The sequence below is a fragment of the Aquarana catesbeiana genome, linkage group LG11 (genome assembly GCF_042186555.1).
Source record: "Aquarana catesbeiana isolate 2022-GZ linkage group LG11, ASM4218655v1, whole genome shotgun sequence".
Classification (NCBI taxonomy): Eukaryota; Metazoa; Chordata; class Amphibia; order Anura; family Ranidae; genus Aquarana; species Aquarana catesbeiana.
Window position 1 is genome coordinate 258,188,563 of NC_133334.1, and position 25,087 is coordinate 258,213,649.

General features: G+C 45.5%; 1 protein-coding gene across 1 annotated transcript in view; it reads left to right on the forward strand.

Moving 5' to 3' along the window:
* Positions 1 to 216: 216 nt before the first annotated feature.
* Positions 217 to 25,087, forward strand: part of SLC7A5 (solute carrier family 7 member 5) — a 54,794-nt gene continuing 29,923 nt past the window's right edge. The window contains exons 1-2 of the mRNA XM_073605719.1: positions 217 to 1,551; positions 22,703 to 22,828. Coding sequence (XP_073461820.1) covers positions 1,041 to 1,551; positions 22,703 to 22,828 — 637 coding nt within the window. The 5' untranslated portion in view covers positions 217 to 1,040. The remainder of the gene's footprint in view (positions 1,552 to 22,702; positions 22,829 to 25,087) is intronic.

Consider the following 25,087-nt stretch of genomic DNA (forward strand, 5'->3'; position numbering starts at 1 on the left):
TTACCGACCAGCCTGCAGACAACCAATCTGTCTAACAGTATGCGTTAAAAGCAGGGGTTTAGTCTGCACACATTTGCATGCGTAAGCCACAGAGCCACGTCAAGGCACGCCGGTATCTGTGGTACCTAACATTAACTTATAAGTGTCCCCACAGTGGAGGCTCATTCATTCTGATGGATAGGAGAGAGCTGGTGGATTGAAGGGGAGCCACCCCTTCTTAAAAAGGTACAGGGGCACACTGAACACCCAGCTTATAGCTGAACACCCAGCAGCCTTTGCTTTAAGCATTGGATGTCCAGTGACAGTTCAGCGGTGAATTCTCAGTCCAGCGCTGTAGTTGCGCAGTGACGGTCCAGCAGTGTGATTGCACCTGTTCGCCTCCAGCAGTCGTAGATGTCGGGTGTAGTGATTACTAGCGGCCAGCAGGCGGCGACCTCACACCTCCTGGATGCATCATGACAATTAATATGCATGTGTGACGTCGGTCGGCGAGGCCGCAAATAAAACCTGAGCCGGGAGAGGAGGATTGGCACAGAGCTGAGACCGGCACCGAGCTGGCTGGAGGACTGCAATACAGGGGGACAGAGAGGAGAGGAGCATCATATCACAGAGGGAGAAGAGGAAGAGAGGAGCATCACAGAGGGAGGAGAGGAGCATCATAGGAGGAGAGGAGAGTCATAGGAGGAGAGGAGAAGGGCAGCAGAGGAGTACCAGATGGTAACACGGGTGGGGGGTAGAAGAGGGTATCAGAGGGGCTGAGAGGGCAATAAGGTAGAGAGTAGGGGTAGTAGAGAGGGCAGCAGAGGAGGGGTGGGTAGTAGGGAGGGCAGGTTCGGTGCCAGGCTGCGGAGGGGAACACGTGGAGGCAGTATTAGAGGCAGGTGGGGGAGGAGAGGTGCCCGGGGCCCCTGTTAGCGCCCTCTGAAGGGTATTTGCCCGGAGCTGTGTGGCCCCCCCTTCAGCTTTCAGCACCAGGACAGCGCCGAGGTGTCACGTGGTCGCAGCCGGTCAGAAGTGACAGTTAGCGCCGCCGGGGCGGGATGTCGGCGGTGAAGCGGAGGCAGTCGGGCTCCCCGGGGGCGGAGGAGGAGGCCGGGGAGAAGATGCTCCAAGAGAACGGCGGGGGCGGGGCTCCAGAGGCGGTGGAGCTGCAGCGGAACATCACCCTGGTGAACGGGGTGGCCATCATCGTGGGGACCATCATCGGCTCCGGGATCTTCGTCACCCCCACCGGGGTCCTCCGGGAGGCGGGATCCCCCGGGCTCTCCCTCATCGTGTGGGCGGTGTGCGGTCTGTTCTCCATAGTGGGGGCCCTGTGCTATGCGGAGCTGGGGACCACCATCTCCAAATCCGGGGGGGACTACGCCTATGTGCTGGAGGTGTACGGGCCCCTGCCGGCCTTCCTCAAACTCTGGGTGGAGCTGCTGATTATCCGACCCTCGTCCCAGTACATTGTGGCCCTGGTCTTCGCCACCTACCTGCTCAAACCCGTCTTCCCCAGCTGCCCTGTGCCCGACTCCGCCGCCAAGCTAGTGGCCTGCCTGTGTATATGTAAGTACCTACCTTTTATTCACCCTATACTACACTGCACCCACAATACACCGGTACTGAGTACCTACCTAAATTCACTCCTAATATACCTGTACCGCCTGTCTGTGAGTACCTACCTTTATTCACCTTATACTCCACCCACAATACACCTGTACTACTTGTGTGTCTGTGAGTACCTACCCTCATTTACCCTATACTCCACCCATAATACAGCTGTACTGCCTGTGTGTCTGAGTACCTACCTTTATTGACCCTATACTGTCCTCCTCCACCCACAATACGTTTGTGCTGCTTGTATGTCTGTGAATACATACCTTCATTTACCCAATACTTTACTCCACCCACAATACACCTGTACGTGTTTGTGAGTGCCTACCTTCATTCACCCTAAATTCCCTACACAATACAGCTGTACCACCTGTGTGCCTGTGAGTAACCTACCTTCATTCACTCATAATACACCTATACTGCCTGTGTGTCTGATCACCTACCCTAATTTACCCTATATTATATTCCACACACAATACACCTGCACTGCCTGGGTGTCTGTGAGTACCTACCTTCATTCACCCTATACTCCACCCAAAATACACCTGTACTGCCTATGTGAGTAGTACCTACCTTCATTCATTCACCTTGTACGCCAACCATGATACACCTGTGCTGCTAGTGTGTCTGTGAGTACCTACTTTATACTCTACCAACAATACACCTGTGCAGCCTGTGAGTACCAACCGTCAATCACCCATAATACACCTGTGCAGCCTGTGAGTACCAACCGTCAATCACCCATAGTGCAGTTTGTGAATATCTGCCTCCACCCACAATAATGTCTGTGAGTGTTCGAATCCCCCCTATATTCAACCCACAAAATCTGAGTACTTACCTTCTCCCTATACTCCAATGTCTGTTAGTACCTGCATCCACGCTAGACTCTACATCCAATAGACCTTGGTGTCTGTGAGTACCTACTTATACTTTACTCAGTACACCTGTACTGCCTGAGTGAGCACCTTCATCCACCTATCCTTCACCCACAATACACCTGTACTGCCTGTGTGAGCACCTTCATCCACCTATCTTTTACCCACAATACACCTGTACTGCCTGTGTGAGCACCTTCATCCACCTATCCTCCACCCACAATACACTTGTACTCTGTGTTGGTGAGTACCTTCATCCCCCAAATACTCCACTTTGAATATACATATACAGCCTTTTATCTGTAGTATTACAATCACTGAGTAATGTGTGTGTGGTCCTTTTGTGATGTCAGTGGCCACATTTGAGGCTCCTCGTATCATGTAAGTTGACCACCACTGCTATTCTTCATCTCCTGTATACACATGTATGTATTCCTTTGTGTCTGAGGACCACCTGTACTGTCAGTGAGTAGCCTGTACACCCAATAAATGAACGATATATCATCTACACTGTCTAATGACATTCTCTGTATGGTCTATATAGAAGATCATCGTGTGTATCATATTGTGTGAGATAGAGATATATATCTCTATCTATCTAATATATTTTTTGGACATGGTCTTCTAGCATGCAGACACGTGTAGCATATTCTCCATCACATACATCCTGCCGCCTGAATAGCTTTCATCATCTTCCGTTGTGAAATAAACCTTCTTTTCAGTAGCACATGTTGCAGGGCCCGCCTCCCATTCATTTTCCTGTCATAGCCCCTCCCCCTTCTGCATGCTGTCATGTTACATCAGCCAACATTCTGCTTAGGAGAAACTGGTTCATTCTGGAGATTGGCCCTCAATAGCAGTAATGTGACGAGCCCCACCAGGGCCCCCGCCTGTGGCATCTGTCACCAGATTCTAAATATTTTTGGTGGGTGTGCGTACCCATTTCTGGTCGCAGAGCTCTGTCATTGTCATGTTTTCTGCATCTGTTTAATTTGGATACAATTTTTTTTTTTTTTTTTTTTAGCGAGAATCAAGGGGGGGGGGGGGGGACATCCAATATCGCTCCTCCATTCAGTGATCATTTGTGAGACTGTTACAGATGAGGAACGACGGGTTAAAAATTTTAACTTTATATTATACAAACATTTTTTTTTTTCCAGTTGCTACATTTTAAGTTGACATGAAAATAAAAAAAATATATACTTAAAGAATGACACAAAGGGGTTTGTTTACTAAAGCTGGAGAGTGTCAAAACAGTCTCACTTCTGCATAGAAACCAATCTGCTTCCAGGTTTATTTGCCAAAGCTTGATTATACAAGCTGAGGTTAGAAGCTGATTGGCCTTTATTCGGAAGTGAGCCTGATTTTTGCACTCTCCAGCTTTCATAAATAAACCCCAAAGTAACAAGCACAAGACCTTTGCTAGATATGCTCACAATATCGAATGATTGCGTTAATCGTAGGGCTTATTGGCCTCTTCAAGGGGCTCCTAGTCACAATGAACTGATTGGTGCCAGATTCTGCCCAATTTAGTGGCATCTGCTCACAAGTGTGGCGTTGCACACTTAGGGCCCCATTCTGACCGTGTAGCTGTAAAGATCTGTGTAGATCGAACACAAGGCACATGTAAAACAATTGCTTGCTATGTTCTCTGTTCACTCTGTTCATACCATAACACTGCGTTTATGTGCATTAGGGTTACTCTGCATAAAAAGGCAGCATGTCTGCATCCTTACACCGCACAATGCGCCGCACCGCATGTCGCCACACCACAGGGAGTTTCAACGTGTTGCATCATAAAGTACATTTTTTTTCTTTTTTTTTTTTTTTGTGACGGGGGGGGGGAGGAGAAGAAATACAAGGAAACAGTTCTATGCATTGTACCAACACATTCTCCTGCCCCTCCTCAACACACCCTAGTGCACGTTTTAGTGTGCAGGCTGGTGTGAATGAGACCTTAAAGTGAACCCATGCTTTTCCCAAGCAGGGAAAGCATTAGGTGCAATTATTTGCCCCCATCCTCCTCAGTCCTGCCGTTTACTCACCTTCCTTCCACCTGCTGGAGTGATGTCAAGTGACCGTTACTTCTAGAGAATGTGACAGTCTCCCTAAGGCTAGGATCACACCTGCAAGTGCCACTCAGCATGCACACGTTTTTGTATATTCTCATTCATGAGATGTGGAGTGTCTTCCATGTATAAAGCAGCCCATTAATTTGCCCTACGCACAAAAAAACATGGAAAAGAAGTCCTGACCCCTTTCCAAAAAAACATGCTGCACTGAACTGCATGAGGCTGCAGCACCATGTGGTTTGTGCGCATGAAAAAATGCATTAGAAGATGTGTGGGGGTGCTAAAGGGCAGAGTGTGTTTTTCTGTGCAATATTTGCACACGTTCCCGATAAGCAAAGGTGTAAACCTAGCCTTACCCTGTGCAGTGCTGGGTGCCAAAATTGCCAACCACCAAGACCCCTGGGGTGGGGAGGGAGTCTTTAGACCTGTGTTAATTCTGACCAGATGAAGCAATGGGTGAAGTGTGCCTGTTGTATTACCTGACATAGATCCACTACAGACCTGAGATGACCACTGCTTGATCTAAAGCTGGATACACATTTGATCATTTATATTGTTCTTTAGATTTCCCTTCAACTATGTAGTGCAAGGTCCTACCTGATTGCATACAAATTGAAAGTGTTGAGGTTTGACCTCATATTATATGGTTTTGGTAAATCAAAAGGAAGGTAAATGAAATTGTATTGCGCGTGTATAGCTAGCTTTAAGGCTGGTCATAAACTATAAAATCTGGCTGTACAATTTTCTTTAGATCTACCATCAGCTATGTAGTGCAAGGGCCTGCCTGATTTGATACAAGCATATGGATTGTTTAGGTTTTTCCTTTTTATATTACAGTTTTGGTAAATCTAAAGAGGGCTGTTTGGAGACTACACATTGCATCTGATTGTATAGTGCAGCCTTTTTCAACCAGGGTGCCTTGATGTTTCTTCAGGGGTGCCTTGGCAAAATGCTTAAAAATTGATCAAAAAATTGTATACAAACCAGCAGGTGGATCAAGTCTGCCTTTTAGTTACACAAAGCCACAGGTTTTTTTTATTATGCACCATGACTTTCTAGACACTGACATCCTAACAACCAGTCATGTTATCAGTTGATAAGAAGGATATCTGTTGCCTCTGCAGCATCCTTGTTTGACCCTCCTCTGCCCCTCTCCCTCAGCCCCGGGGTCATGTTAGCAGCCTGATAGAGAGAAATTGGGGGAGAAGAGAAACATTGGAACACTAGTCAGTACCAGTGTGCAAAAGCGTATTTGCTTTGGAAGAATAAATCCCCTCTAACGTGGGTGTCCTACGTGTGAATATTGCTGCATTTTGTAAAACTATAAGAATAGTTTTTTTACATTTTAGAATGGGGTGCCCTGCGATTGTCTATAATTTTAAAGTGGTTGTAAACCCATAAACAACAAAAAAACAAAAACCTGCAAGCCAAAAAGGCATAATGCACTAGTATGCATCGCATGTGTGGGGGGGAGCCGCCGCTCATGGCACATCAGCTGACTAAACGGTTTGAACGAGCCGTTACTTCAGTGCACATGTGCCAATGACATCGGCACCTTGCAGGTTTAGGAGATATCCACGGTACCTACAGGTAAGCCTTACCTGTAGTGAAAAGTGGTGTGTAAGGGTTTACAACCACTTTAACCGCTTGCCGACCGCCTCACGAAGATATACTGCGGCAGAATGGCTCGTACAGGCAGAATCGCGTACCTGTACGTTCCCCTTTAAGAGGCGGCCATCGGGGGCGCGCGCACCCGCGGCAAGCTCCGTAAGTCGCGGGTCCCACGGACTCGATCTCCTCATGGGGAGGAAGAACGGGGAGATGCTAATGTAAACAAGCATCTCCCCATTCTGCCTAGTGACAGTGTCACTGATCTCTGCTCCCTGTCATCGGAGCAGAGATCAGTGACGTTTCACACACACAGCCATGACCCCCCACAGTTAGAAACACGCCCCTAGGACACACTTAACCCCTACACTGCCACCTAGTGGTTAACCCCTTCACTGCCAGTGTCATTTACACAGGAATCAGTGCATTTGTATAGCATTGATTGCTGTATAAATGACAGTGGTCCCAAAAATGTCCGATGTGTCCGCCATAATGTCACAGTCACAATAAAAATCGCTGATCACCACCATTTAAAAAAAAAAAATTATAAAAATGCCATAAAACTATCCCCTATTTTGTAAACACTAACTTTTGCGCAAACCGATCAATAATCGATTATTGCGATTTTTTTTTTTTTGTTTTTTTTGTTTTTTTTTTTGTTTTTTCAAAAAATATGTAGAAGAATACGTATCGGCCTAAACTGAGGAAAAAATTGTTTTTGTTATACATTTTTGGGGGATATTTATTATAGCAAATAGTAAAAAATATATATATATATATTTTTTTTCAAAATTGTGGCTCTTTTTTTGTTTATAGCGCAAAAAATAAAAAGCGCAGGGGTGATCAAATACCACCAAAAGAAAGCTCTATTTGTGGGAAAAAAAGGACATCAATTTTGTTTGGGAGCCACGTCGCACGACCGCGCAATTGTCAGTTAAAGCGACGCAGTGCCGAATCGCAAAAAGTGCTCTGGTCAGGAAGGGGGTAAATTCTTCTGAGGCTGAAGTGGTTAAAGGGTGCCTTGACTGAAAAAAGGTTGAGAAACACTGGTATAGTGTATGGTCAGCTTTACAGTTTTTAGCTCAGTTGACAGTCTCACTTCGGTGTTTTGATGCTACTAGCTGACCACCGGTATGAGGGATCAAGTGATCAGACGGGGCAGGAAACCTCCCACATATTGTAGTCCCTCTTCCCCTCTCCATTGCATAGCTGAGCCCAGCATACAAGTGTATGGAGAGCTCTGAAGATACTAAAACTGGAGAGTGGTTGGATTATCACCGACTGTTCTAAAGTCTGCAGACAGCTTTCCTGGCCATTGACTTTTTACAAGAGATAATGCCACCTGAATCCATGGTTATAATAATGTGTCTTTGGATCATTGTTAAGTGTAACAGATGATTGAATGTCTATGGCTGATTGCAGTTGTCTCCCCCCATAATAAGACTGGTGCTCAGGGTGTCTTCCCTGTATAAACATTCACACATGGACTGTATGGCTGTAGGAGGTCATGGAGGGGTCATCGATCCACATTCCATCTAGTGCTTGTCACTATCTTCACCAAATTGGGAATTCTAGGCGATTGTTTGCTGTCTTCTCATTGATCCTACCTGACTCCATCCACATCCCCACCCATGCTGCTTGTTGTATGACTAATGTTTACCCTGCTGGTGTCAAGAGATACAAAGAAACAATGTGTAACAGACATTCAGTGTGTACACTTCTCTGTCTGTTTTGGAATTGCTGAAGGTAATTGCTTTTAATTGTAATTGTTTTTCATTAAATATTTTTATTAACAGATGCTTGAAGACATTCTCCAGGCTGATTGGATAACCTAAGACTCTTTCACAAGACTGTTCCTATCAGGTCCGCCTGTCAGTTTTTCAGGCGGACCTGATTGGACGGTCCATTCATCATTATGGACCGGCAGGAGTAAATGGAGATGTGTCCGTTTTACACCCGCCTACCTCTGATCCGATGTGGTCCCCTAAAAACAAACCCCTCTGTGTGATTGGATTGGAGGTAGTCTCTGCTGTCCATTTACACCCGGTTATCCATAGAGCATAGGGGGCTCTGTCTGTGTCCGCTCAGTTTATGCAGAGCCCGCTCTGCTCTGATCAGCTGATCGATTCCTCCTGCTGATCAAAATGGAAGGTGCTCCGTGTGAAAGGGGTCTAAGGCTGGCCATACACGGTGGAAAGAAATTTGCACAATTCCCCCATCAATACGGACAGTGCTGATGGGAATCGGCAATTGTCTGTTCTTGGTGGGGGCAGGCGCGGGCAAAGCCATCCCTGCCGGAATAAGATGGTGATTATTGCTAGTGGCTATAACAGCCGCTAGTGATAATCGTAAGGGAATCCGTCAGGCTGGTTGTACCCAAGTTGATCGATCACCTTGGTACATTTAGCCTGCCCATTCACGGTTCGAACCAGGGCCGGTTCCTGCTGACCTGGCTGAGATTTGAGATGTGTATGGTCGGCCTAAGCCCTGGTTCACACTATGAATCGCACAGGAAAGTGCTGCACATTCCTGTGATAATCCACATGCAGTTCAGTGTGGTGCGATTTTGGCATCGCATCAAAAGCAGTGCATGCACTGCAACTGGATCGCATTGGGACGTTTGTACTATGTGATCAGGTGCAGACAAATGCATTGCGTTTGCGATCTGCTTTGGGGTGTCACTAAAATTGACACCTGCTGCAGATCACATCTGTAATGCATTTTGAACGCAGGCGGGAAACGAGCACCGCATTCTAGTGTGAACCTAGCCCAAATCAATATTAAACCTAAAAATAGAAATGTAATCTATTGCAGCTTGATGGTCCCGAGATACGTTTTTCCTTTCATTCACCTGGTGATCCTGCCAGTAACACATTTTTCTGTCTTGGGGTGCAATGGAGCCACCCTTTGACAGCAGCCCTGTCCCTCCAGAAGGGAGGTTGGTGTTAGACTAGCAGATTCAGGTGGACTCGACTAACAAATTGAAGCCAAACTCCAGATCACACTTTATAAGCAGTGACAGCAACAGTTTAAAAGTTGACCCTTTACGCACCCCTGTCAGTGATAAACGGTTTGTCCCCACCCTCTAACTGACACTTTTGCCAGACAGCGTAGTCTGTTAACCTCTTCCCGTCGGCCATATGCATTATATGATGGACGAGAAGGCCAAAGGTGTTCTATCGGGTTGAGGTCAGGACTCTGTGCAGGCCAGTCAAGTTCCTCCACCCCAAACTCACTCCTCCATATCTGTATGGACCTTGCTTTGTGCACTGGTGAGCAGTCATGTTGGAACAGGAAGGGGCCATCCCCAAACTGTTCCCACAAAGTTGGGAGCATGAAATTGTCCAAAATGTCTTGGTATGCTGATGCCTTAAGGGTTCCCTTCACTGGAACTAAGGGGCCAAGCCCAACCCCACACCATCACCCCCCTCCACCAAATGATTTGGAAGAGTGGCCCAATACTTTTGGCAATATAGTGTGGATGAGCGAGTTTGGGGTGGAGGAACTTGACTGGCCTGCATAGAGTCCTGACCTCAACCTGATAGAACACCTTTGGGATGAATTGGAGCTGAGACTGCGAGCCAGGCCTTCTCTCCAACGTAAGTGCCTGACCTGCACTTATGGAAAAATAGTCAAACATTCCCATAGACACACTCCTAAACCTTGTGGACAGCCTTTCCAGAAGAGTTGAAGCTGTTATAGCTGCAAAGGGTGGGACAACTCAATATTGAACCCTACAGTCTAAGATGCCATTAAAGTTGATGTGCGTGTAAAGGCAGGTGTCCCAATACTTTTGGTAATATAGTGTATGTGAGGATGGTGAGGGCTCAGCCACGAACCAGAGCATCAGCGAGAAGAGCAATGGTGGCTGGAGGGAGCGGAGGGATAAGGTGTGTATTGCAGTCTTTTCCTCAAAAGGCATTTAAACCTTGTAGTTCAGGTGGGCTCTACTGCAGGGGTATTATATTGTAATTTGCCAGGGTTTGCCTTTTAAGATCCATTCATTGTGAACACAGTAGCTGCACTCACAGTGCTCATTTTGCACTTGCGCTGGTCCATTGTGCCACCTTCTCATTGTCTGCTTTAATCCCCAAGAACCCTCACCACTGTGCCATGACCACACGCATTGAATGTGGTTGCGGGGCAGTTGTAGCTTGGCACCATTTGCTTGAGTGCGTAGTGGACATAATTTTTGCTGCGGCATGTGTATACCCCAGTATGGTTGCCTTTGCAGCTTAGGGGGGAACAGTTAAAAAGACCTTTCGACAGCGTGTTACTGCCCCCCTCCCATACAGGTTTAAAAAAAATTAGGATACTGACAGGTGTATGGGTGGAACTACAGTAGCTGCACACCCCATGACTCTGTATGAAAAGCAGAATTTGCCCAGTCATTGTATAACCGCTCCTATTAATAGGTAGATAAAAATACTAGCTGATGCAGGGTAAGGCAACCCCCCAGCCTCTGGAACTAGGCTCTCTTTTGTCTTTGGGCAGGGAGATTTTTTGTGCATAGTGTCCAAGAACCCCTGTGATTTGGACCCGCCGGGCTCAGCCCTGGCTCCAGGTCATCTATTAAAACTATAGGGATGAAGTGTTCAATAATCGGTTAAACAGGTTTAAGAAACGATTTAGTAAAGTAAGACGCCTCTCCCGCCTACATCTCCTGAGAATCCTGTTTACCTCGCTGCTTGGAGATTACTGATCTTGTGTTTTAGTGGCTGTTATGCCGCCACGGCTATTAAAAGTGCCCTCCAGTTAATCTGAGAAAGGTAAGCAGGAAATAAATACAAAGGGCCCGAAATTCACACCCGGGGCCTTTTTGTCTTGTCCTGATATCACTTAAATCTGACTTTCAGTGTTCCCTTCAGTCTTGCACAGTTGTACCGGCTCCTCTCCTGTGCTGAAATTGCCCTCTCTGATTTCGCTGCACACTGTGAGCTTCTCACAATGTGCATTAGAAGCTGCAGCAGGTCAGATAGTGCCCGCCTTATTCCCTGGCTGGAGGACATCCAGCATCTTGTGGCGGGGTACTCAACCTGTGACCCTCCAGCTGTTGCGAAACTACTAGTCCCACGAGGCATTGCAAAGCTGACAGTTACGAGCATGACTCCTAAAGGCAGAGGCATGATGGGACTTGTAGTTCTGCAACAGCTGGAGGGCCACAGGCTGACCACTCATCTAGTCCTTTCCATAATGATTGGCCCTCCCCTTTCATCAATTGGATTTCAGTTTTTTCAGTCCTAGAGGCTCCGCATTGCATGCAAATGAAGCCTGCCTAGGAATGCCCACTCCTCCAAACTGGCATCCACCTATCAAGGCATTTGCCTAATTCTTCAAGAGCCAGCCTACTGCTTGCGCCAGGACTGCGGGCTCTTGAGGAGTACTGAGGCAGTTTTCTGTGATGTTTTCAGGAAGCTATGTACAGCCCCCTACTGGCCATTCCCACCAGCAATGATCTGCCTGCATTGCATAGAGAAGCAGAAAGACCCTGTGATGACATCACCAGGTCTAAAATAAAGTATACCAAGAAACTTTTTTTTTTTTTTTTTTTTGTGGCACTGGTCTGTAATCCCTGGGGATGGGTGCTGCATTGGGTCTGGCCAGAGGATCGGGTCCCTGGCCTTCTGACCTAGATTGGTGTAGTCCTAGCTCTGGTCAGCAGTTCGGGAGAGAACACCGGCTCCTCTTTGTAAGGGGGGGGGGGTGGAGTGGTTAGTATCTCCTGAATGTGATTAGGCAGGAGTGATGGGAGCTCTCCCCAAGCTTCCGGAACTTCAGGCCTTCCTCGCTGGGTGGGGGGCTGCGCTGACTGGGCTGTTCAGGGTTGTGACGAAAAGCCTGTGGTAAATGTGCCCCTGAAGTGGCAGTTCAGGGGTGCCACTCAATCACTGTGAGTGAGGATCACATTGATTTATGGCACCATGGTCACTTCACCACACACACTTTTTTTTTTTTTTCACACCTGCCTCTAGGGCCGAGCCTTTTGGCTAGGACCAGGGGAAATGTTTATTCTTGGCCGAAGGGCCTGGCCATCGTATTGCACAATGTTACAATGGTCACTCTTTCACTTCCCCCACTTCCTTCTCCCCCACGTTCCTATTTTTCCCCAGTGTTTGTCATTTTTTTTGTATTTGTTTGGTCTACATGTTTTGTCAGTGTGATGAGTAGGGTGCGGGTTCTCGGGCCTGCCCTGAAAGTCTTGGGAGGGGGTGGACATAGGCCCTTTGGCTTGGTTCGCCCTCTCTCATGGGGTCTCCCTTCGGGGGAGTCCCTCTGAGTACTTGGGTGGGTCTATTTCAGCAGACCTTCCAGAGAAAGGGGGTCCGTCTGGTTTCAGCCAGATGGACCCAAGTGAAGTACCTCTGTCCCCGTCTGGAGCCTAACGCCCTGGGGGATCAGGGTAAGGTCCTTCTTAGGGTGGACCGTGTAGCACCCGTTGCATGTTTTTTGTGCTCACTCTTTATGTGTGTGCACTTTTTTGGCACCGGGTGGAGTTCTTGGGTGGTTTCACACGCCACAGCTTTTCAAAAAGCTGGTCTATAATCCCTTTTGTAAACAATCTGGCTAATACCTCACCTTCGTCAGGACGTTGAATGACAAAACGCAAAGGGGCTGACGTCATCACACGCCTGTATTGCATTCACGGCTTTTGGATCACAGCTGGAGGCGACAGGCAAACATTAACAAGCAGTTTCACCGTAGTGTCAGGGAGACTCTTAATGTGTGAATTAGGGTTGTCCCGATACCACTTTTTTAGGACCGAGTACAAGTACCGATACTTTTTTTCAAGTACTCGCCGATACCGATTACCGATACTTTTTTTTTAATGTCACGTGACAGTGTTTTTTTTTTCATTTTTTTTTTTTTTTTTTTAACAGTGCTTGCTTTTTTTTTGGGGGGGGGGGGGGGGTGAACGTTGTATGTGTGTGTTATTTTTTTTTTTTTTACAATTTTTATTTTTTACAATAATATTTCTTTTATTCTTTATTGTTTTTTTTTTTTTTTTTTTTAATCAGCCCTTTTGGGGGGCTTTGGTGAGATATCAGGGGTCTTAACAGACCTCTGATATCTCCCCCTTGAGACAGAGAAAGAGACAGAGGATAGAGAATCCCCAGTCCCTTTCTCTGCAGCGTCAGCTGCACTGACAATGAATGGAGAGAAGACCGCAGCTTCTCTCCATTCATAAACTGACACATCGTAATCACAGGAGATTACAATGTTTCAGTTATGTGAATGGACAGAGTCAGCTGACTCTATCCATACACAAAGGAAGGAGGAGGGGGAGGACGGAGGAACTGAGGGGGAGAACGAAGGGGACAGATAAGAGCAGAATGGAGGGGACAGCTGAGAGGGACAGAGGAACGGAGGGGGCACGGAGGAGGATGCAGTGACAGTCAGCTGTGAGCGATCACCGCTGTCTGTCACTAAAGCTGGTGAAAGCCGCTGGGGGAGAATCTTGTAACTCCCCCACGCGCCGATCACAGCTGACAGTTCAGGTATCGGGGGAAGCATCGGGAGCATTTGCCCGAGTACAAGTACTTGGGCAAATGCTCGGTATCGGTGCCGATACCGATACTAGTATCGGTATCGGGACAACCCTAGTGTGAATGGATCTATGTTTTAAATGAAAGTTTGTTTTAAAAACGTTTTTACGTTATGGAAGCCTTCCTTCCTCTATCTTGTATCCATGTGTGGCTGGGACTTGCTTGAGCGGGCTCAAATGCGAGAGACCATCTTGGCAACCAGGATTGTGGCAATTAACCCCTTTCGGTCTAGGGGTGCACCGAATGGGTTTTTTGGTGCCGAAACTGATACCGAAAATGAAAAATACACTAGGCCAAAAACCGAACTTGACAGAAACCGAAAATGACTGTTTCAAAAACAATGTATTTTTATATTTTAAATGAAACATATACACTTTTATATAACACATTGCTAATAGTATTAGCAAAATTTCCATGCGGTGCACCTCTAGCAGATATGGTACAGGAGATGGTCAGAGACTGCAGACGTGGTACAGGAGATGGTCAGAGACTGCAGACGTGGTACAGGAGATGGTCAGAGACTGCAGACATGGTACAGGAAATCAATGCAGCCTCACCAGTGTCCATTAAATGCAGCCTACCAGTGGCCATCATGCAGCCTGCTTTAGTATGTCAGACAGGATCAGGACAGGGCAGTGTTAGCAAAACCCCGAAAAGGCCATTTTCGGCCAATATGTTTTTCGGTGGCCGAAATTTCGGTGCATCCCTATTTGGGTCTATTGTGGAGTGCAGTAGCTGGTTCATAATGTGACCAGCCATTAATTCTGGTGAGTCAGTATAGTGTGGATAGTGAAGGATTCGTACTGTGTCACATATAGTGATTTGATCAATACTTTTAAGAAGACTATCAGGCTGAGTTCCCACTATCTATGTGTTCATATGTCAGGAGGCTGTGACTGGCTCTTGATGGAGCTGGATCACACAGCTCCAGGATGGCTGCAGAGTGAATTGCACAGGAGTCCTCTACATCTTCTGGTCAACCATTTCAGGTCTGATTTTGGACCCGAAACGAACATGGACACACCGGACCCCTGCTGTGATCTGCTCCGCACAGCAGTGTGAACCCAGCCTCAGTGGTTTCCTGGGAGCACAAATTAACTTTTTTTTTTTTTTGATTGGACATTTATTTTTGCATATAGTTGTGCTCATAAGTTTACATACCCTGGCAGAATTTATGATTTCTTGGCCATTTTTCAGAGAATATGGATGATAACACAGACTTTTCTTTCATTCATGGTTAGTGTTGGGCTGAAGCCATTTATTATCAATCAACTGTTTACAACAGAAACTGCCCAAATGACCCTGATCAAAAGTTCACATACCCTGCTGATTTTGGCCTGATAACATGCACACAAGTTGACACAAAGGGGTTTGAATGGCTATTAAAGGTAACCATCGTCACCTGTGATCTGTTTGCTTTGTGTGTGTGTGTGTGTGTGTGTATGTATGTGTAGACTCTTGACAGACTCTTGCATCTTTCATCCAGTGCTGCACTGACATTTCTGGATTCTGAGTCATGGGGAAAGTAAAAGAATTGTCAAAGGATCTGTGGGGAAAAGGTAGTTGAACTGTATAAAACAGGAAAGGGATATAAAAAGATATCCAATGAATTGAGAATGCCAATCAGCAGTGTTCAAACTCTAATTAAGAAGTGGAAAATGAGGGGTTCTGTTGAAACCAAACCACGATCAGGTAGACCAACTAGAATTTCAGCCACCACTGCCAGGAAAATTGTTCGGAATGCAAAGAAAAACCCACAAATAACTTGAGGTGAAATACAGGACTCTCTGAAAACATGTGGTGTGGCTGTTTCAAGATGCACAATAAGAAGGCATTTGAAGAAAGATGGGCTGCATGGTCGAGTCGCCAGAAAAAAGCCATTACTACGCAAATGCCACAAAGTATCCCGCTTACAATGCGCCAAACAGCACAGAGACAAGCCTCAAACCTTCTGGCACAAAATCATTTGGAGTGATGAGTCCAAAATCGAACTTTTTGGCAACAACCATAAACGCTACATTTGGAGAGGAGTCAACAAGGCCTATGATGAAAGCTACACCATTCCTACTGTGAAACATGGAGGTGGGGATGTGTGAGCTACAAAGGCACAAGAATTGTGGTCAAAATTGATAGCAAGATGAATGCAGTACTTTATCAAAAAATACTGGAGGAACATTTGCATTCATCAGCCAGGAAGCTGCGCATGGGACGTACTTTGACACTCCAACATGACAATGATCCAAAACACAAGGCCAAGTCAACCTGTCATTGGCTACAGCAGAATAAAGTGAAGGTTCTGGAGTGGCCATCTCAGTCTCCTGACCTCAATATCATTGTGCCACTCTGAGGAGATCTCAAATGTGCAGTTCATGCAAGACAGCCCAAGAATTTACAGGAACTGGAGGCTTTTTGCCAAGAGGAATGGGCAGCTTTACCATCTGAGAAGATAAAGAGCCTCATCCACAAATACCACAAAAGACTTGAAGCTGTCATTGATGTTAAAGGGAACAATACACGGTATTAAGAACTGGGGTATGTAAACTTTTTTGATCAGGGTCATTTGGATGGTTTCTGTTGCCAATATAATTTAAAAAGAGTAAATGGTTGATAAATGGCTTCAGCCAAACACTAACCATTCATATTCTCTGAAAAATGGTCAAGAATTCACAAATTCAAACTTATGAGCACAACTGTATTACACAATATTTACATTACAATTATATAATATATATATTTATCATTCATTTACTTTTTATTTTTTCATGCTAGTTGCACATGTCAAATGTTTGATTAGGATTATTTTCATTTTATATTTTCACTACTAGTATTAGCCAGATTGATTACAAAAGGGATTCTAGACCAGCGCCACAAATTTTTCTTGGTATCATTTTTATTTATATATTTTTAACACTAAAATAAACACACAGCACCTTTAATATTAATGGGAATAAAAAGGAAAAATTTGTAAAACCACTGCCACTCAGATCACCAAAGTCTGAGTGGAACCGGTTTTACAAATGTTTCCTTTTTATCCCCATTAATATCCTAGGTGAGGTGTGGGGTGATTTTTTTTTTTTTTTTATTCGAAATGTATGTTGGTATGTTGATGGTGGGGTCGGCAGGGATGGCAAAATATAAGCTGGTTAAACTTTAGCTGTAAAGGAACGGTTTTCCAGTTGTGTGGAGTTAATGCTCCAATTCAGAGTCCGACACTCTGGCTGGTACATGATGTCAGGGAGTCGGGAGCTGGCTGCGCGGGTTGTAGTTGGGGACTTGTAGTAATAACACGGCTTTGATCTCCACCAGAAGTTGGGAAGCCCAGTGACCTGTGTATGGCCTGCTATGCCGGGTCAGGGGAAGAACTCAGTAACTGAAATGTCTGCAATTCTCATCCCCAGTGTTGGTTATTCCGCACAGCTCCCGTCTGGCTGGGCTGCAGATCGCAACAGTTTATTCAAATGTTTTGTATTATGGTAACCCCGCTGGATAGAAAAACAAGCTGTTCTTGAGGAACTGATCCTGCCTGGGGCCCTGATCATGTCATAATGCGGCTGGTCTTGTGACCATGAAAAACACGGGTCGGCATAGCCCAGCAGGACATCGAGCAGAGACAGACGGGGGCTTATTCCCACTGTTTGCAGCACCTGTAGAGTCTGTGTGAGCAGGACTGCTTTATGTGCTTATAATATGGTGGTATACTACACTGTCCTGCAATATGGCTTATGATTGCCCTGTAGCTACATTCAGCAGATTTTTATGTATATGTAATATTCCCATGGACTGGAATCCCCACAATGTGCTGCTGGGCAAATGTGCCAAACAGGACCATGTGAAGGGGCACTGGTTGTCTACTTGAGGTTTCCAAGATCTGGAAGATGAGGTGCATCATATTGGGAAGTGAGTAATTTGGGTACTTGTGTTAGCCAAAAACAATGACACACTGACATTTGGAAGTTCAGAACAATGACAGTTGGGGGTTCCAGAACATTGACATGTGAGGTCCCCAGAGGAATGGCACACTGGCACTTGGTGATCTCCAGAGGAATGCCACTTGGTGGTCCCAGAACACTGGCACTTGGTGGTCCCAGAGCAATGACACATTGGCACTTGGGGGGGGGGGGGGGGGGTGGCTCAGAGCAATGGCACACTGGCACTTGGTATCCCAGAGCAACAACACTTTGTTGCCATTGAAAAGTTTCTTCATACTGTCACATTCAGTCATCCTGCCTCAATAGACTCTTAGTTCCCGGCAGTAAGTGTGTCTGTCCTCCCTGTCTGTGTAATAACTCAGCTTTGACTCTTACTAGTAGAATTATCGGGGCGGGGTTCCGGGGAGGGGTCTGATGGTTGATAAAAGACTTCTTATAGTAAATATCATGCTGAGTCAGCTCTTCCAGTAAACTCTCTGGGGTTATGTGTCAGTGACACACGTTACACATGAAGTCCTTTTCTTCCTCATGTTTTGGAGGCCCCTGACACTCTCTCTTTATACGGAAGTTGAGAACATGCCAAAACTTTAATACCAGCTCTGACTCATCCAGGATATGGAATGCTGTAGAGGATGTAAAAAATTGCTTCTGGGCAAAATATTCCAGCATCTCTCCCCTCCATGCTCCATGCATGTTTGTTCGCTGTAATTGGAAGTGTATATAAGGGGGCAAAAGGTGTGTGTGTGTGTGTGTGGTGTGGGTTTTTTTTTTTTAAGCTTTGGATGGAGTGGGGAAGGTAAAAAGTCCTATTGCTGTGTGTTTCCACAGGGGAGATACACCCTCTCTCATCTCCCCTTTACAATTTCTATGAAAGCCAGAAATCCTTGTAGAAAGCATCACTACCTTGCCGCAGTCCTCTGGTCCTGCACTAAGCGGATCCCCTGATGCACAAACACAGGAAATCGCTGACTCAGCTTTGGCACCATTCAGGGACTACTTTTTTATTTTTTTTTAAATAAATGCAAAGTATTCTCTAAAGTGGGGTGTAGAGGTGGGCTGATGGCATAATGATCTTCACCTCATCCAATTGGGGTATGCTTGCGAAAATGCAAAGCATTCTCTGAATGGCACCCATCAGGAGGGAGCAAAATAGATGCTCAGCACAGGACCCATAGGACAGCGGCAATCACTGTAATAGCGATGTCTACTACAGTGATATCCTGCTTTCACTGGGAGTGGCCAGGTATGGCACATAGTTACATTGATCTAAGCCAAGGGTCTCAAACTGGCGGACCTCCAGCTGTTGCGGAACTACCAGTCCCATCATGCCTCTGCCTATGGGAGTCATGCTTGTAACTGTCAGCCTTGCAATGCCTCATGGGAATTGTAGTTCTGCAACAGCTGGAGGGCCACCAGTTTGAGACCCCTGAAGCTGTACCAATGTAACTATGCAAAAATATCCCTACCTGAAATGAGCTTTCCATTTTCCTTTTTTCTGCTCCCAGACACGTCTATCTCCCTCAGAGTTGTAATATCACTCGGTTTAAGCAGCTCAGGGGTGTAGTTGAGAAGCTCAGGGGTGTGACTGAATAGCAGGCTGTATATTTAAAAACCATCAGAGGGTAGATCCTCATTCTGGGTATGGTTTGATCTATAAAGATTTTTGTTGAGGAAAGGAATATAATAAAATGGTGTATTGGTTATTCATGCCATTAACTTTTTTTTTTTTTTTTTTTTCATTTTTTCCTTTTTAAGCCTTCCAATTTTTTACCTCCATCTTTATCCATGGTACAAAGTTGTCACTTTTCCAAAAGCCCGTTGGTTGATTGCGAACAGGTGGCATCCTTTAGGTGTGGAGTGGGCTTTTCCTTGTGCCTCTGTTATGCTGCTTCAGTGATTTTGGAGCCAGCCATCCTAGGGATTTCATTTCTTCTTCCACATTGTGTTCAGTGCTAATTGGCACAGCACTAAAAGACTGGCATACCTGGCAAGGGACACAATCTAACCTTTGTTGGGCTGTGACTGAACTGATCAAAGAATGGCAGCCTGGGGCCCCGTAAGGGGGTGCTGCGTGGTGGCACCATTCCCAGGGCTACAGAGGCCGCAGAGGGGGTTTAAAGAGCCGCTGCATGGAAATTGCATAGTGTATTTAAAATTGGTTTAGGTATGTTTAGACTTCAGTAATCGTGGATGTACTCAGGGAATTTTTAGGAAATTATCAGATTAGGAGATGTTTTGTATTTTAATGTAAAATAAGATTTGTGCCCATTTTATAGTTGGGGCATTTTCCAGACAGAAAAAAATTGAAGTGCAAAGAGGAAAGGGCCCGGTAAGACATACAGTATCTCACAAAAGTGAGTACACCCCTCACATTTTTGTAAATATTTTATTTTATTTTTTCATGTGACAACACTGAAGAAATGACACTTTGCTACAATGTAAAGTATTGAGTGTACAGCTTGTATAACAGTGTAAGTTTGCTGTCCCCTCAAAATAACTCAACACACAGCCATTAATGTCTAAACCGCTGACAACAAAAGTGAGTACACCCCTAAGTGAAAATGTCCAAATTGGGCCCCATTGGCCATTTTCCCTCCCCGGTGTCATGTGACTCGTTAGTGTTACAAGGACTCAGGTGTGAATGGGGAGCAGGTGTGTTAAATTTGGCGTTATCGCTCTCTCTCTCATCCTGGTCACTGGAAGTTCAACATGGCACCTCATGGCAAAGAACTCACTGAGGATCTAAAAAAAAAATTGTTGCTTTACATGAAGATGGCCTAGGCTATAAGAAGATTGCCAAGATCCTGAAACTGAGCTGCAGCACGGTGGCCAAGACCATACAGCGGTTCCACGCAGAACAGGCTTCACCATGGTCGACCAAAGAAGTTGAGTGCACGTGCTCGGCGTCATATCCAGAGGTTGTCTTTGGGAAATAGACGTATGAGTGCTGCCAACATTGCTGCAGAGGTTGAAGGGGTGGGGGGTCAGCCTGTCAGTGCTCAGACCATACACTTCACACTGCATTAAATTGGTCTGCATGGCTGTCCTCCCAGAAGGGAGCCTCTTCTAGAGATGATGCACAAAGCCTGCAAACATTTTCCTGAAGACAAGCAGACTAAGGACATGGATTACTGGAACCATGTCCTGTGGTCTGAGACTAAGATAAACTTATTTGGTTCAAATGGTGTCAAGCTTGTGTGGCGGCAACCAGGTGAGGAGTACAAAGGCCGGAAACAAAATAAGTGTAGCGCTAAAACAATCTTAAATGTCCAACATAGAGACAATAAAAGGAGTTGGTAAAACCTCTAGATGCAAATTAGAGGAAAGTCCTCCATGTTTGTATGGCTCCTAATGGCTGGTGGTCTATAGAAATTATGTGACTTCATGTGAATAGCAAATCAATAGGTGCATAACATCTGAAGTGAAGACAGACAAAGCACACCACCACCGACAATGAGGAGGCTTACCGGATCTATTGGACCCAAAGAGACATACGCCCAGTTGGGTCAAAACAGGCTTAGGTGGTGAATGGCTATAGGTGATCCAGAAGAGTGGAGGTCCTGGGATGTACCATGGACTGGTGTGTCCCTCAGGATGATGTTAGAACACAGATGGCGGTAGTGATAAATGGGGAGGAAGAAGGAAAGGCCACATGGTGTAAATCCATAAAACAGGTAGCAAATTTATTAAAAAATGAGAGATACACTCACATGTAAATCTTTTAAAATCAGCGCTGTAAATATATGGCGGCAGTGGGGTCCTACCCGACGCATTTCGTCCTCTTAGACGTCGTCTGTCGTCGGCTTGTGTGGCGGCAACCAGGTGAGGAGTACAAAGACAAGTGTGTCTTGCCCACAGTCAAGCATGGTGGTGGGAGTGTCATGGTCTGGGGCTGCATGAGTGCTGCCAGCACTGGGGAGCTACAGTTCATTGAGGGAACCATGAATGCCAACATGTACTGTGACATACTGAAGAAGAGCATGATCCCCTCCCTTCGGAGACTGGGCTGCAGGGCAGTATTCCAACATGATAATGACCCCAAACACACCTCCAAGATGATCACTGCCTTGCTAAAGAAGCTGAGGGTAAAGGTGAAGGACTGGCCAAGCAGGTCTCCAGACCTAAACCATATTGAGCATCTGTGGGGCATCCTCAAATGGAAGGTGGAGGAGCGCAAGGTCTCTAACATCCACCAGCTCTGTGATGTCGTCGTGGAGGAGTGGAAGAGGACTTCAGTGGCAACCTGTGAAGCTCTCGTGAACTCCATGCCCAAGAGGGTTAAGGCAGTGAAAAATAATGGTGGCCACACAAAATATCGACCATTTGGGCCCAATTTGGACATTTTCACTTAGGGGTGTACTCACTTTTGTTGCCAGCGGTTTAGACATTAATGGCTGTGTGTTGAGTTATTTTTGAGGGGACAGCAAATTTACACTGTTATACAAGCTGTACACTCACTACTTTACATTGTAGCAAAGTGTCATTTCTTCAGTGTTGTCACATGAAAAGATAGAATAAAATATTTACCAAAATGTGAGGGGTGTACTCACTTTTGTGAGGTACTGTATATGAAGTTTTTGTGCTTGGAGTTCAGCCTAATACCAAGGTGACATGATACAACACCTGTCCATGAGTTCATAGTGGTAAAGATCCAGCTGTCGCTCTGTTGTAGTTTCAGTGCACAGAAGGGGAGAACAGCAAATGGCAGATCTAAAAAAAAAAAATAAAATAGTAGTTTTTGGTTCTTTGATAGTTGATGGAATTTCAGTGTGAGATGCAAATGTTGCTGTACGATGTATCATTTGAAAAGAAAAAAAAAACCCTGTTAGCTGATTGGACCTGACAGTGATCTCACTCTGCAGTCATTGTAGTGAATTGTAGCCATTTCTAGACTGATCTGAGTCACAAATGTAAAAATGTAATTTCATCTGTTACATAATATCTGTCATTGTAACATTACAGTAATTCCAGGAATGAGATCGGTTGGACTGCGGCTGTTATGTAATGTTTATATAAATCAGGTTGACAGTGAGCGCCATTACTAATTGCACTTTGGTTTTTGTTTTCTCTTTTAGTGCTGCTGACTGCGATCAACTGCTACAGTGTTAAAGCGGCGACGCGTGTCCAGGACGCATTTGCTGCGGCGAAGCTGTTGGCCCTGTGTCTGATCATCATCCTGGGCTTCGTACAGCTGGGCAGAGGTGAGCTGACAATTGCATGGAGGATTTTTTTAAGCTCTAACGAGCAGGACCCACTGATCCCTCCTGTCTTGAATTGTATTGTAACTGTACTGTCTGCCCTCATGTTGTAAAGTGCTGCGCAAACTGTTGGTGCTATATAAATCCTGTATAATAATAATGTTGTAGAGCTGCAAAGTCACGTGGTCACATGACTCTCATTAATCGGCAACCTCTTTTTTTTTTTTTTTTGCTAGTTTTCCAACTAATGTATGTTGACAGGTCTTAAAGCGGAGTTCCACCCAACAGTGGAACTTCCGATTATCTGTTAACAGGTTTTTGACAGGTACCCGTTCCCCACTTCTGGGAGACTGCGCCGCAGCGCTGTCCCTCGGAAGTTGGTCCCCCTCCTCCTTCCTCCACCGTCGGGCCAGTTAGAAAGCGTACCTGCTGTGAAGTCGAAAAGCTTCACTGCTGGTTTTCCTTACGATGAATGATGATGGCAGCACTCGATCTGAAAATCTGCTTGGGTGCCGACATCGCGGGCTCCCTGGACAGGTGAGTGTCCAAATATGTCAGCAGCTACAGTATTTGTAGCTGCTGACTTTTTTATTATTTTTTTTTTCCCCAGGTGGAACTCCTCTTTAACCACTTGCCTACTGGACACTTTTCCCCCTTCCTGCCCAGGCCAAATTTCAGCTTTTAGCACTGTTGCACTTTGACAATTGTGTGGTCATGCAACACTGTACCCAAATAAAATCTTTTTTTTTTTTTTTTTCTATTTTTCTTTCACACAAATAGAGCTTTCTTTTGGTGGTATTTAATCACCACTGGGGTTTTTTGTTTAGCAAAAAAATGAGAGACCGAATTAAAGAGATTTTTTTTTTTTTTTTTTTTTTTCATAGTTTGTTATACAATTTTGCAAACGGGTGTTTTTTTTTTTTTTTCCTGCACTGATAGGTGGCACTGGTGGGCACTGTTGGCACTGCTTTTGTATTGTCTCCTGTGATATTTGGGAGGCAAAGGGCCATCGCTGGGTCATAGCAAGCTATTATACGTCTCTAGCCGCACTGCTCATGCGCAAGATCGGCAGGTGCATGCTGGGTACTCAGCATGCATGGAATACAGGAAGAGATGCACTCTAGCTTCAGATGCCCACACATGAGATGGCCGCGGTCTGCTGGGAATTACAAAAAGTAAGGAAACAATGCTGCAAAATTATTAAACGGACCTTGGCATACAAGATACCTTTACTAGAATACACTAAGCATGAGTACCACTTGCTGACCAGCCACCGTCGTTATACAGCGACAGGTCAGCACGTTCCCTCAAATCGCCGTAGGTGTACATCGGCTCCTTCAAGGAGCCGTAGCTGGCGCGTGCGCTGCCGGAGGCGTGCCTGCTGTACAGCGGGGGACCCAGTGCACGTAGCCAGCGGCCGCGATGGCCACCCGCGATCGTGGGAACGAGAGCCAGAATAGGGATCTGTCAATGTAAACAGACAGATCCCCGTTCTGACAGGGGAGTTGGCGAGAGATCTGCTGTTCCTAGTGATTAGGAACAGCGATCTCTCTGTCTCTGTCTGTCAGCCCAGACCCCATACAGTTAGAAACACTCCCAGGGAACACACTTAACCCCTTGATCGCCCCCTAGTGTTAACCCCTTCCCTGCCAGTGACATTTATGCAGTAATCAGTGGCTATTTTTATCTCCTGATCGCTGTATAAATGTCAATGGTCCCAAGAAAGTGTCAAGTGTCCGCTCTGTCTGCCGCAGTGTTGCAGTCCTGTTAAAAATCGCAGTTCGCCGCCATTACTAGTTAAAAAAAAAAACAAATACCATAACTATATCCCCTATTTTGTAGACGCTATAACTTATGCGCAAACCAATTGACATACACTTATTGCGATATTTTTGGTTAAAAACAAAAGTAGAAGAATACATATTTGCCTAAACTGATGAAGAAATTTTTGTTTTTACTATTTATTTTTTTGGGATATTTATTATAGTTAAAAAATTTTAATTTTTTTTAAAAATAGTTTTTTTAGTTTTTATAGTGCAAAAAATTAAAACCAGAGCTGATCAAAAACCAAAAGAAAGCTCTATTTGTGGGGGGAAAAAAGACGTAAATTTTGATTGGGTATAACGTGGCATGACTGAGCAATTGTCAGTAAAAGCGACGCAGTGCCATATCACAAAAAATGGCCTGGTTGTTAAGGGGGAAAATCTTCCGGTCTGTAAGTGGTTAAAGGGGTATTTTTGTCAAAGTAAAATTTCGGCCGGA